The sequence below is a fragment of the Lytechinus variegatus genome, chromosome 6 (assembly GCF_018143015.1).
Source record: "Lytechinus variegatus isolate NC3 chromosome 6, Lvar_3.0, whole genome shotgun sequence".
NCBI classification, from domain to species: Eukaryota; Metazoa; Echinodermata; class Echinoidea; order Temnopleuroida; family Toxopneustidae; genus Lytechinus; species Lytechinus variegatus.
The window spans coordinates 12,797,086-12,811,310 of record NC_054745.1 but is presented as its reverse complement, the minus strand read 5'-3'; the positions used below and the strand labels follow the sequence as shown (position 1 = coordinate 12,811,310).

At 36.4% G+C, this 14,225-nt stretch overlaps 1 protein-coding gene across 1 annotated transcript in view; it reads left to right on the top strand.

Moving 5' to 3' along the window:
- The window catches only part of LOC121416844 (MAM and LDL-receptor class A domain-containing protein 2-like), a 66,146-nt gene that overhangs the window by 50,280 nt on the left and 1,641 nt on the right, over window positions 1-14,225 (top strand). The window contains exons 44-54 of the mRNA XM_041610361.1: window positions 478-578; window positions 1,450-1,614; window positions 2,217-2,337; window positions 3,177-3,293; window positions 3,821-3,961; window positions 9,024-9,298; window positions 9,864-10,080; window positions 10,573-10,710; window positions 11,229-11,326; window positions 12,095-12,256; window positions 13,408-13,552. Coding sequence (XP_041466295.1) covers window positions 478-578; window positions 1,450-1,614; window positions 2,217-2,337; window positions 3,177-3,293; window positions 3,821-3,961; window positions 9,024-9,298; window positions 9,864-10,080; window positions 10,573-10,710; window positions 11,229-11,326; window positions 12,095-12,256; window positions 13,408-13,552 — 1,680 coding nt within the window. The remainder of the gene's footprint in view (window positions 1-477; window positions 579-1,449; window positions 1,615-2,216; window positions 2,338-3,176; window positions 3,294-3,820; window positions 3,962-9,023; window positions 9,299-9,863; window positions 10,081-10,572; window positions 10,711-11,228; window positions 11,327-12,094; window positions 12,257-13,407; window positions 13,553-14,225) is intronic.

The following is a 14,225-nucleotide window of genomic DNA, read 5'->3' as shown; positions in this document are numbered from 1 at the left end:
GCAGGGTGGCGCCCCTGGTGTTGACCACACCCTAAATACTTCTTCAGGTAAGTGTTTATAGGAGCCTATCTTGAAGGTTGTTGATACCGGTATTCAAGGGATGCCGATTGGTGCCCCTGGTGTTGACCACACCCTAAATACTCCATTGGGTGAGATACTGACAGCAGTTGCTTACACTTCAAACTTACCATTGTAACTTGCTAGGTTTCTCAACAGGTTTCCCTTTATTCTCTTTGTTATTATTTTCTTATTCTGTTTTTTCTCCCTCTTCCTCTTCTTGTTCTTTATCTTTTCCTCATTCTTCTTCTTTTCCTTCTCATCTTCTATTCTTCTGCTTCTCATATACTGTTTCTCTTTCTCTTCTCTTCCTTTTCCTTTTTTCTTTCTCAATTTTTTGTCCTTCTCCTCTTCCTCCTTCTATGATGTGAAATGGGACTAATATAAATTATCCTCTTTCATGATTGATCTTCTTTACAGGACACTATCTCTACCTCTATACCTACGACACTGATGTCAATAAGAGAGCAAGACTTGATGGTCTTGTTTATTCTCGGCCGAATACTGCTGGTGATTGCCAGGTGAGATATATTTTATGTTTCATTACTTACTTTTGAAATTCGTTCTTACCATGAGGAAATATTTTAATGGTTTCCTTAATTTTTGTCCGTAATCATGGCAATCACATAGTGGATTTCATTAAAATTGAGCCTCTTCCTGATTATGAACTGTTTATCATAATCTAATCTATTGCATCACAGTGAAACAAGAACAAAAAATACTGCTGAAAAAATGATTTGTTTTTTTTAAATGAATCTTTTTAAAATGAATTATGTAATTGAATTTTGAATTGAACTTCTTTCGTCAAGGACAAGCACACCAACGTTATGACAAAGGGCAGGGGTTGCCTTTCATAGCACCAGTCAGTAGGTGTGTAAGGTGATGACATGTCTTGCATGATTTACTTTTGCCTGAATGCTCCTGGTCAAATGAGACTAAACGAAGAAATGATTCCAACAATCAAAATATCCAACCTTTATTAGCAACATGGTGTTATCATCATTATCATAAAGCCATCTGTATCATCGATATGTGGAGCGTTGTGGCCCAGTGGATTAGTCTTCAGACTTTGAAACAGAGGGTCGTGGGTTCGAATCCCAGCCAGGGCATAATTTCCTTCAGCAAGAAATTTATCCATATTGTGCTGCACTCGACCCAGGTGAGATGGATGGGTACCCGGTAGGATTTATTCCTTGAACGCTTCAGCGCCTATTAATACGGTGTCTCAGCTACAGCCAGGGTGATAATCTGATACCAAGTATCAAGGCGCAGTTGAGTATATGCACATAGTAACTGCTCTATATAAATAGATATTTTGTTATTATTGTTATTATCCATATCATCTGTCGTTATCAATATCGATCTATGATTTTGTTTTCATCTTCCACACAGATGAGGTTTTGGTACCACATGAACGGTGCTAACGTCGGTACACTGAGGGTCATGACCCTAATATCCCTCTCTGATTACCCACAATCCATCTGGTCAAAATCAGGCCCACAGGGAGATGTATGGCTGAGAGGTATCGTTGACCTTGACTCAGGAAGTAAATTCCAGGTAAGAAATTTGTGATTTTGTTGCCCGTTGCATAAAAGTTACTATTATGGTAACTTTGTCATTCAATGGTAACCACTATGCTGCCCAATTTTGGCAAAAGGAAGCAAATGACACATCAGTTAAATTTGAGTTATTGTTGTTTCTGAAACACCCTTTGTATGTTGCACATTCAGACAAATTTCGAGGAAGAGATGATCGTTCTATGGAAAGATATTGAAGAAAATATGCTGTTAAATTGCATTGACGCCTATGTAATGACAAACACATATTGCTCATTTGCAACAAATGATACTTTTGCAACTTGCTTCCTCTTGCCAAAGCATGGTAATGATGATCAACAGCCAATCAGAATCAAGGATTTCATGCAAGTTACCAATGGATGGTAAAGTTAACATAATGGTAACTTTCATGCAACGGGCCTCGGGCCAGTATTCAATTTGATACTTAAACAAAAAATTTGAATATTTTACCCGGTATTTCGCTCAAGTAAAATACTGTACCATTTTTGGTATTTAATTGCATTGTTTTGAGTGATATATTTTGTTGGAATGGGTGAATGTATGTTCAAGTGAGATTTTCATTTATTTTGTTTTTCCCTTTAGGTTCTAATAGAGGGTGTGGCAGGTGGCAGTGATGACCACATGAGTCTTGATGATATATCATTTACACCTGGATGTGTAGTCTCACCAGACCAGACCCTCCCCATAAAGGTTACTCCTTCAAGTAAGTACTGCCATCAATTTTACAACACAATGGTGCATTACTAGATACATGTATGCGCAACTTTATGTTTGCCACTAATGTGTTTCTGAATGTTAAATTAAGATTTAGTTTGCACAGGATGTGTAGTCACACCAAATGAGACCCTACTTTTTCGAATGAATATATCCATGGATTGTACAACAATACAACGTTGTATAACTAGATATGCATATTTATGCTCTGAATGAAAAAAATATTTTTAAATGTTGAAAAGTGTGAAGTGTGCATCGGATGAGTAGTCTCACCCGATCAGACCCTACACACTCCTGCCAATAAATGTATCCATGGATTGTACAACAACACAGGCATTTCTGCTCTAAAAAAGAATTGTGAATGTTTAAAGATAAATTCCAGTTTTGGTAACGATCTCAAAATGACTTTTTGCAGAATCTAATATAATGACCACCCAAGTGTCTGTTTGTATGAATAAAAAATATGTGCCAAAGGATTCTGGAAGAAATTGTGTAATTGCTGAGAAATAAGCAAAATAAGCGCGGATTCGGCCACTTCCGTCGGGTCTTTATTCCAGCAATAATAATACACTGTCCCACGTGTGCCTATCTGTGTTGGTGATGTTCAGTGTGAACGTTTTTCAGCGTAGATTTCAAGATTTCACAAAGTTCAGTTTATGTAACTGTACCAGATCTAGATCCTCGATGATATTCTGACAATTAAGCTTGGTTTTACAGACTTTCTCATGAAATCAGCATTTACTGCAACTACTGGAATTTCTCTTTAACAATGATGAAATTTGAAGGATGAACAAGAAAAATATTATTTCTTGTTCTCTCTGTTTCAAGGTGCCCCTCACTGCAACACAGGTGAACGATCTTGTGATGATGGATCCTGCATTGCTATTACTAAATTCTGTGACTTCAAGTTTGATTGCGATGATGGCAGTGATGAAAAAGAATGTCGTAAGTTGGCAAAGTATCATTTTAGGTTAATTTGTATATTTTGTAATGTTTGTAGCTTGTTTTATATACATAAAACCTGATATTCAGTTAGCGCCATAAGTGTCACTCGACAGGATGTTCACTCTTTAAATCTGCGCCACTATTATTAATAATTTTTTTTTTCTATTGAAATCGAGTAATGTAAGCTATATAAAGAAATATATTTATTGAATTCATCATTGTTCATTCACTTTTGTTTTTATTTTTTACAGCCTTGGTGTGTAGATTTGAACATGATCATATGTAAAAATTTATTTGTTATTTATTATTGTTTTCCAATCTTGTTCATTGTCGAAGAGTAGAAGAAAAATATATACCCAAATTCAATTTTGTTTTGATCTTTACAGCTTCAGTATGTACATTTGAAAATGATATGTGCTCCTGGGAGCAATCTATAAAGAATCATTTTAATTGGCTAAAACACAATGACTACACTATAAGTATAAGGAAACAAAGTCAACCCAAATTTTTGTTTTGATCTTTTACAGCTTCAGTATGTACATTTGAAAATGATATGTGCTCATGGGAGCAATCTCTTAACGATGATTTTGATTGGCTGAAACACAACGATTCTGATTCGTTGGAATACCTTGGACCGGATACAGATCACACAATGAATAGTCCTAATGGTGAGTTATTAAATCTCTCTCATTCTCTCCCTCCCTTCCTCCCCAAACCTAGCCTTTTGACAAGGCCCTCGCAACTTTGCTCTATTACTCGTCAGGATACCCGAGTGAACGCGCGAGCCAAACGACTTGTCGTGAGGGCAATTTAGAACATGACTTGCACCGCTTGTCACCGCTATAAATTATTCATGAGTATGCTAGTTAGTCACCCTCCGAATATTCCCCAATCAGAACAGCAGCTTCGCATTGCCTTTCCTCGTGGTTCGTTCGCTAACGGGATCGGAGGTGTGAAGTCTGTGTATGGTGCCTGCGACCTGCATGCGAAGATCTTTACACACCTATGGCATACACACTGGGATGCTCACGTTATGCAAGATACGTTCGCTGATTCCGGCTCGGAAACAATGGTTAACATAAGAAATCAAAGTCAGGTTCCCAAAAGCCCAGTGGCCGTGGCTGAGCGCCGAATCCTCGCACTCACTCGGCTTCTTGCGATTAGTCTTTTCTCCAGTCGTATAGGAATGTGATGTAAATATCACAACAGACACAGGGCCTTGTTTAAAGGCTACCCTAAACCTGTCTCTTTCTCTCTCCAAAATCAAATGTGTTATCTCAAAAACAAAATTGTTGTGCTCAAACTTATGATATTCCAACACTCCTACCACAGAATGATGTCACAGACTTGGTGGGGTTTTTTACCTGATTGCTATAAGAAAGCATGAATGTTCGTAAGAAAGCAACTAGAGGATTGACAGCTTAAGGTCCTCTCAGAGTGACCTGGTAATGAGGATTAATGCCTTACCAAAGGGTACTAGTGCACCAGGTGGGAATCAATCTCAGGTCATCAGAATCTGAAGTCCCCTCTCTACCAACAGAGCTGTATACCTCAATAAATGCCAGCTATATAGTGAAAACCCTAATTTCGAAACATGCTTCTTTGAGTTATTATCAAGTAAAAGACCTTGCATTCATTATTATATTTTGTAACTTATAAAACAGCCCATAAACTTAATTGGTATATGATTTGTCATTTACACATTATATTGCTTAAATTAGGAACCTGGGCCCGTATTCCATAAACGAGATAAGCATGCTTAAGTCAAAAATCTAAGCATTTTGTCTTATTTTTCTGTCTAAGATAAAAATCTTAGCCAAAACGCGTATTCCATAAAGAATTGGCTAAGAATTTTGTCTTAGAATTTGGCTAAGAGGTTTTGCACAACTAAGACAGATATAGGATGAATGGCTAAGTAACTTTTCTTAAAACTGCAGATTCTGTATTCCATAAATACAACATGGCTAAGAATTTAGCCCTAACTTTAAGACAGCTGTGAGTTGTCTTAAGTGTATTAGTTTCAAGGTAATTCAGCCAACAAAATTTTATAATTTATACCTATATTGCATTTCGAGCTCCTACCTCATTTTTTAAACCGATTTTCATGAAATTTTGAACACACATCGGTCTTAAGGTAAGGAGGTGGAAGATGTTTTTCTTTTTCAGAAATTATGTTGCCATGGTAACAGTATATTATGGCCAAAATTTTGCCGTTTAAAATACTTCATTAATTTTCTACCAATACTCATGAAAGTTGGCTCACACATTGGATTTGAGGAAAAGAAGTGCAAGACACATTTATGCAAGTGTCGGAAATTGTGTTTCCATGGTAACGGTATATATTGGCAAGAATTATGTATAATTCTTGCAGTTCTAACTACTTCCTCAGTTTTTAACCAATTTTCATTAAATGTGGCACAAACATTAGTCTTGATGTGAAGATGTGCAAAACATATTTTATGCCTACATAAAAAATTGTGTTGCCATGGTAACAAAAAAAATACCAAAAATAAATGAAAATCTTATGATTGAAATACTTTATCAGTTTTCAACTGGTCTATTCTCCTAAAAACTTGGCATACACATTAGTCTTGAGTTGCAGCTGTCTAAGACATATTTTTGCCTGTATCAAAAATCATGTTGCCATGGTAACGAAATATTATATAACGAAAATCTTGTAGTTCAAACTCTTTCATCTTTTTCAACCAATGCTCATGAAATTTGGCACACACATCAGCCTTGAGTTGAAAATGTGCAAGAATATTTTTTGTCTGTATCAGAAATCGTGTTGCCAAGGTAACAACATATTATATAATGAAATTAGGTGAAAATCTTGTGGTCTGAAACCCTTTTTAGTTTTCAACCAATTCTTATAAAAGTTGGCTCACACATTGATTTTGAGGTATAGATCTGCAAGACATAGTCTATATTGGAAAATTTGTTACGTGAACCAATTTTTCTGTGGCCGGTCGAGACAAGTATTTCCTAATAAAACCAATGTTTCGCAATTGGTAGCAAACTGATCTACAAATAAAAGAAATGTGATTAGACATGTGAGAATCAAAAACTATACCGAGATTGCGACAAGAACTTGACAGATTTACAGTGAGGCCAGAAAATGAGATTGAGTCGATGTGGATTTTACTAAGATGTACCAGCACTTTGGAGCTAAAAAGAAGAAATTCACATTTGGCTGGATTCAACTTAATGCTAGATCCCTAGCCTGCTTCCTTTTTCAGGCCTACTGTAAGATGAATAGATCTAGACTATCCTACATTTACTATTTTTTAGAACTAGAATCTATATTTTGATAGAGTCTACAAGTCTCTACTTTAGATCTCGACCTATAACTATTAACACCTAGATTGTTATAGTTCTACTTCTACTAGATCTAGATAGGGTCTAGCTTTTAGTCTTATTTTTCTTCTAGATCTAGGCCTACGTTAGAGATTCTAGATCAAACAGTAGACTAGTCTGACTAGATCAGCCAGTCCTAACGTTAGGGCTACCGGCTAGGCTAGAAATAGAATCTAGAATGAATAGAAGAAAGTATAGCCATAATACTATAGGCTAGGTTGCCTAGACCTAAAGTAAATTTTTATATAAATGTGGGCCTAGGCCCCAGTCTAGACTGAGCTATTGGTCTAGGCTTTACTTTAGGCCTGTTTTCTAGAAACCTAGATCTAAACAAACTCCCCAAAATATATAAATTAAGAACTCCTCCAAACAAACATAAGGACCTAAAAGAAAAGTAGACCTAGATCTACTTAGAATCTACATAGGCCTAGATGTCTAGGTCAGGACTAGGCCTAGATCTAACTTTAGGCGTAGACCGTAGTTGGCAAGCAATGCATATGCCATAGCGATAGGCCTAGCAGTAGCACTGTAGACAGGAATAACCGTCGTTTCTGGGAATTTATTTAAAAGTTTCTGACAATTTTTACTGTCATAGGTATCACATTGGTGAGATTAGGGTCTAGTCCAACTTAATGTTGTTAGACTGTCGAGTGTCGTACTCGTAGTTTAGCAGAAAAAACAAAATAGGCCTACAGTCGGAGACAGAAGCTTTTGGTCTAGGGCTAGATCTAGGCCTAACTCTAAGTCAGATCTATTCTAGTCCTACATGTAAATCTATCCCTGTCCTAAGTAAGGCTAAGCCAGGCTAAGTCCTGAATGTTGTTCTAGGCCTAGACCAATACTAATATAGGTCTAGGCCTATATGATGTATTATATAGATTCAGTCTCGGTTGCTCGATCCACTATGGGCTATGGCATGCCACTACTATTAGACTAACGAAGGTCAAAGTTACGTTTTGCAGCCTTCATGAAACTAGTAAAAAAAAGTAAAAAACAATGACAATGTTTAATACTCCTGCAAACAGACGAATATTATAGATCTAATTGGGCCTAGGCTAGATCTAGGCCTAATGTTAGACCCAAGACTAGTCTCAAAAGTTACAAAAGTTTTCCCTTAGGGGGCCTAGGTCTACTTAAACTGAAGATAGAGTAAAGATGTCGAGAGGAATATATTCAATTTATATTTTGACAAACAATACATGAAAAGTAATATATGGGACTGATACACAAAAAAACTGTGCAAGTCACTCGGTTTGGGATTGAAATGTTTTGGTAATTAACAAAAATATAGATAAGTTGAATTAAAAATGCTTACCTTATATGTGTGATGAATGCTCTTCTCTTACTATAATAGTTGTAATTAGTTTCAATAAAATCCAAATTTTTAAGAAAAAACAACTTTAGTCACATTTTTGCAAGTTTGTTGCAGTGACCTCTGCAGCAATTTATCATTAAGAAGGTCACTGAAGGTCATAGAATTTGAGACTTTGGCTTAGCCATATTGCCTGACTTGAGACAAATGTCTTAAAGTTTATAGAATATTGTTAGGGAAGATTTCTTAGACAAGCAAAATGCTAAGACAAATTGCTAAGACTTAAGCAAAAAGCTTATCTTGTTTATGGAATACGGGCCCAGTTTCCCCCAAAATTATGGTTGTTCAGTAATGAGCTGAAAAGCTGCGGGAGGTGTTGACTTTATGGAGGTGACGGCAGAAACTGATATAAAGATTTTACCCGCCCGGAACCGACCCGACCAGAAGTTGCGCGATCAAAAAAAAAGGATAACTTCATATACTTCGGCCTAACCTTACTCTAAATCCATGCCCTATATACATTTGAACTTTAACTGGTAAGAAATACATATAGCAGATTTAAAAAAATAGGGTTAGAGAAAGGGTAGGGGGAAGAAATTGCGAACTTCAATATTGTCATTTAACCACGCACAGCGCGGAAGCAAATTTCATATAAAAATATAGAGCAAGAAGGAAGGAGTTTCTCTTTTGAGAAGAAAAAAAATAAAAAGGGAAAAAAAACACAAAGCTACCTTTCCTCCCTTTTCCTTTCCTTCTCTCTTTTTCCCTTCTTTTTTTTTGGGGGGGAGGCACCCACCCCCCCTGACTACGCGCCTCTCTGCCTCATAATAAAACTATTAGCCTTGCTCTATTATTTGTTTTCCTTTTTTTCTGCTTATCGTCTTGTATATAAGTTATATTATTTTGATATGCTGTCTGTATTTTTAACAGATGTGAAATAAACTGAATTAATTAAATTGATATGATTTGTCTATTTCACATTTGACTTCAGTTGTTGTCTTAGGTTTTTTGGCACAGCTATTGAATATGTGTTCTGTTTAAACTGTTTTAATCTTTTAAAGGAATTTACTACTTTGTGGATGGAGCTCAACAGGCCAGCGCACAATCAGCCAACCTATTCGCAACCCTGGTTGGCCCCAGGTTCAGCCAGGCCGGTCGTATGTGTACCGCATCGGTGTGGTATTACTCGTATGGTGTGGAGTATGGTTCGCTTGCTCTGAAGCGCAAGGTGCTGACTGACGAGAGGACGCTGATGGTTGTGGATGCCGGGAATACTGTGGAGAGCATGTGGATGAAAGCAGAAATTCAGATCCCGCAATGTCTTGTGGACTTCCAGGTATGGTGTCTTCAGGAGATGATCCAAATTTAAATGAAATGATTATGAGAATAACAGTATTAGCAATGATCAAATTACAATTTCTACTACTACTAAAAATTAAAAAAATCATAGTGATGGTGATTACAGATAACAACGAGGTTGAAGATTGCAATTATAATGCATGAAAAAAGCAAGGGAGGGAGGAAGGAAAGAAAGAAGAAGAGGGAGAAAGAAAATAAGAGGAATGATATGAAAGATCGAAAGAAAAAAGATTAGGAGAAGAGGAAGAGTGAAGGAAGAAAAAAAGAAGAAAGAAAAACAAAAATGAAGAGAAATAATAGTAAGAAAAAGAAGAGGAACCAGAAGGAAGAGTGAGATCTTGTTGTAATTATTTCATCATTTTTTTCCTTTTGAATTTAGTGGATAAATAATTTCTGAATGTGTTATAATAATTATACATGCTTATATAGTGCTTAACATGAAGGTGTTATGCTGACTGATGTCACTATCTTAACATCTTTCTTTCTCTCTCATACTTTTTAATCATGTCTCTTTCTTTCTCTCTTTATCCTTCTTATCGTAGTTCCTTATCACTGCAGAGAACCGCCAAACCCAACCCTACGCTGGAGGCTTTGCCATCGATGACATACGATTTGATAATTGCGCATACGACACATATACTCCTGTTACATGCGAGGTCGGGGAAGCGAAGTGTGGTACCGGCCAGTGTTATCCAGCTGATAACAAGTGTGATTTTACAAAGGACTGTTGTCTTGATAATACGGATGAATCAGATTGCTGTAAGTTGATTAATTAACTTAATTGAGTAAGTTTATTGAAAATATATAAATTGCTTAATAAAATGGAAAGTTGATGAAGCATATGTAAACCAAGTGGCAGTCTGCCCTTCTGAGCATGCTCAGATCAGTTCACATCTACTATAGATCCAGAGCATTGTGACATCATTACCTTTGTATGTATAGAGGGCACCCTACTGGGCATGCTCAGTTCAATTCTACTGTAGATCCACAGCATTGTGACATCATCTCTGTATACGTGTGTGTCTGTCTATGTGTATATCATCATTCTTATGAAGAATTTTCTCTTGATATTCTTTTTGAAATACATTTTTTTTCTTCAGCTCCAGACAACAGTTAAGGTATCTAAGAGTTGAATAATAGTGTATGTAAATGCAAGTATATTTGTATTTCTTTAACTGCATGCAACAGATATGATTTCCCAGAGTTGAATAATAGTGCAAAAAATACAATTCTATTTTGTTTTTTCTTTAGCCGCCTACAATAGATGTGATTTTGAGAGTGGTCTATGTGATTGGGATCAGATGACAGAAGATGATCTAGACTGGGCTACAGTCCAGGCCTCTACATCACCCTATCTCTCTTTTGATCATACGTTAGACAGCAATAGTGGTAAGGAAAGAGATGAAATACACAATGAGGAATATTGTATTCGCTGTTGTTGTTTCTTTGTTGTTTATTTGTAGTCATTGTTTGTTACTTTTATATGTATGTATGTATCTTTTTGTGCTGTGTCCTAAGTAAAACAGTGTTTGATTTACTCACGGGGCCACCCTGAGTAAACAAAACATATAGATAATGAAATAAATAAACAACAGTTCTATTTACTCCAATTCGAAAGGCCTTAATTTTCTTCAAACTTAGGCTTTGAAATTTTCTCTTCATCTTGTCACACCCATAAAACATCTTTCTTTCTTGATTCTCTCTCATTTACTCACAATTATTATATTTTGCTTGCTCCCACATTTTTTCCTCTATCTCTCACTTTATCCCTCTCTCATTCTCTCTCACTATCTACTTTTTTCTATCCCCTCACGCATTATTTTTTCTCTATCCCTCTTTCTCTCCCTCTCACATGTTTATGTCTCTCTCTCTCTCTCTCTCTCTTTACATCACTCTCATCCTCTCAGGTTATTTCTTGGTAGTCAGCCAGTACCAGCAATCATCACCAGGTTCATCTGCTCAACTTGGTAGTTTCATTATCAGTCCAGTGACGACAGGATGCTCGGTAAGTCTTCATCCTCTACCTAAGTAAAAACAAACATCCCTACACCCTCACCCTCTCTCACACACACACTCACACACACATCGTGACAAGTTGCTATGCTTAGCATTGCATTAAGATAATTTATAAAATCATAATTGTGGATTTTATCTGGATAATAGAGGAGGAAAAGCCACATAATTGGAAGTTATCGTCATAGTGCTTGTAGCAAGATAAATCTTGTTGAGATAATATTACACGTTGTTGTAACAAGATCAATAATGGTGGAAGTGTTTGAATCATTGTAGCAGGAGTAGAGATTGTAGTGATTGTGACAGTATAAGTAGCAGTGCACATTGTAGAAATAGTAACAGGAGCAGGTTTAAAATAGAAGTAGTGCTAGAAAAGGTATTAATTGTATTATAAGTAGTTGCAGTATAAGTAGTAGTAGTTGTAGTAGTAGTAGTAGTAGTAGTAGTAGTAGTAGTAGTAGTAGTAGTAGCATTAGTAGTAGTAGTAGTAGTAGTAGTAGTAGTAGTAGTAGAAGTAGTAGTAATAGCAGTAGTAGTAGTAGTAGTAGTAGTAGTAGTAGTAGTAGGGATAGAAGTAGTAATTGAAGTCATTATATTACTAATAGTATTAGTGATAGGAGTTAAAATAGTACTAATAGTATTAGTAATACATTGTTGTAGTAGAGATAGTAATAGAGGTCAAAGTAGTCATACCAGAATGAATAGTTGGTCATTTCCCAGATACTGATACATAACATCTTTCACACACCCTATCATATAGATGAGGTTCTACTACTTCATGAGTGGAAGCGATGCATCCATAGCCATTAAGACTAGGACTCTAATAGGAGGTCACATGACCGAGCAATGGGGAATGTCAGGTGACCAAGGATTGACATGGAATCGAGGATCACTCCCTCTTGTCAGTGATGATGCATTCCAGGTAAAAAGATGCTGCTGTGTCTTGAAAATGTGTGTGTTTTATTATATATGTGCCAATAACGTTGATAACTTTATCCCAAGACATAGAAGATAGCATAGGCCATTAGTAAAAATAGCCTCAATCAATCTTTAGTAGATGTGTACACGTTGGATTTTTTATATGTAATATAATATAATAATTTGTATAGTACAGAAACTATGTGCATGTATTCTTTTGCACTCAATAATGCAGTTAAATCTGTCTATTATGTCTACCCAAAAGAAACACAAGAATGGCAATTGTAGACAGGTGACCTTTACAGACAGATACTAAAGTTTGTATTACTTTCAAATGGATGACAATTTTGGTGGCTACTATAGAATGGTGTTTACTAAAGACAATTGGCCACTAAGACATGTTTGACTGTACATTTGCCACCAATATCTATCATCATGAGAGGCATATGGGTCGAAAAGTTTCTCATAAAACGTACAAGATAGCACAGCCTAAACGTTGAAGGGTAAAATTGATACCCCGCAGGATGTAAAAGCCTATGTAGTAAGCCTATGAATTGAGTCTTGGAAACCTGGTTAGAATGCTCCCCAGGGAGTGGAGAAAGTGGATCCATTGTGTGCGGGTATGCCAGGGTCTGATGGCTGGGATGGTAATAATTGCAATGTAAACTGCATAGAAACAAAGTGTAATATATGCGCTTTATAAATGAAACTGTTATTTGTTATTTTTAAAATATAGTTGATTGAATGAATCCCATTGGCAAGGAAGAATGAGGATTAAATAATACATGTAGATGTTAGATTCCATTAAGTGTTTAAGTGAGGATTGTAATCACTCTGAAAGCATGGTATTGAGTCCTCAGTGATGACCAGTTGTTCAGCAGTGGCATCACAATAAAGGCTCAACTTTTATTATTAGAAGCATGAAAGGAAGTTCTTCTGAAATAATTTAGGTCAGTTTTTTAAAGGCCACAGATTTCTTTCATTTTTTAAAGACCACAGGTGTTTCTTTTTTTTTCTAACTTTAGAGAAATTAATAGATACAAAAAATGTCTTGACCCGGGCAAATATTTGTTAAGGAATGCTAGTTTACCAGTAATTGAATGTATCAGTGTATTCTTCTTGGAGATCATTCCTCATTTCTCTTCCCTCTTACAGGTTATCTTTGAAGCAACTAAAGGCGTAGATACCAATGCCTTTGTAGCTCTTGATGATATTTCATTCACACCTGAGTGTGTCCAGTCTAGCACCCCTCTACCAAGAAGTACTACCACCCCTCCATCAACCACACCCACTACCAGAGGTATTTTTATTACCCCTCAGTTTCATGTTTACAATCCTATATTACCTTTAAAATCAAACACATCTATTACCAAGAGTATGCTTTACCACTTAGTTCCATTAGTGCTATTTAGTTATTCTTGATGGTTATCATTCACACCTGAGTGTGTTAAATCTAGTACCCCTCTAACAACCACACCCGCTACCAAAGGTAATATGATTGCATCGTTAAAATCCCCATTTTTTATGAAGGGTTATAGTCTAGTACCCCTCTAACAAGAAGTACTACCACCCCTCTACCAACCCCACCCTCTACTATAGGTATGCTATTACCCTTAATTCCTTCCCTACAATTTTCTTCAGACTATGTTTTATAAATGGATAATCTAATACCCCTCTACCAAAAAAAGTATAACCCCTCTACTGACCACACCCACTACCAGAGGCATATGATATTACCCCTTTTTTAATGCTATCTTCAAATTCCTCTCCGTACTGGTTTCAATATTGTACCCATCCACCAGTACTACCTTACCTCTGCTTACCATGCCTACTACACGTGGTATGCTATTACCCCTCAATTCCATCTATAATCCTCTTATTATCAGATTAAATGCTAAATATTTAAATTCTTACCATATTGGCATTCAAATGGTCATTCCAAGTCCAGGGTTGGGCTATACATCCGCAGAGCA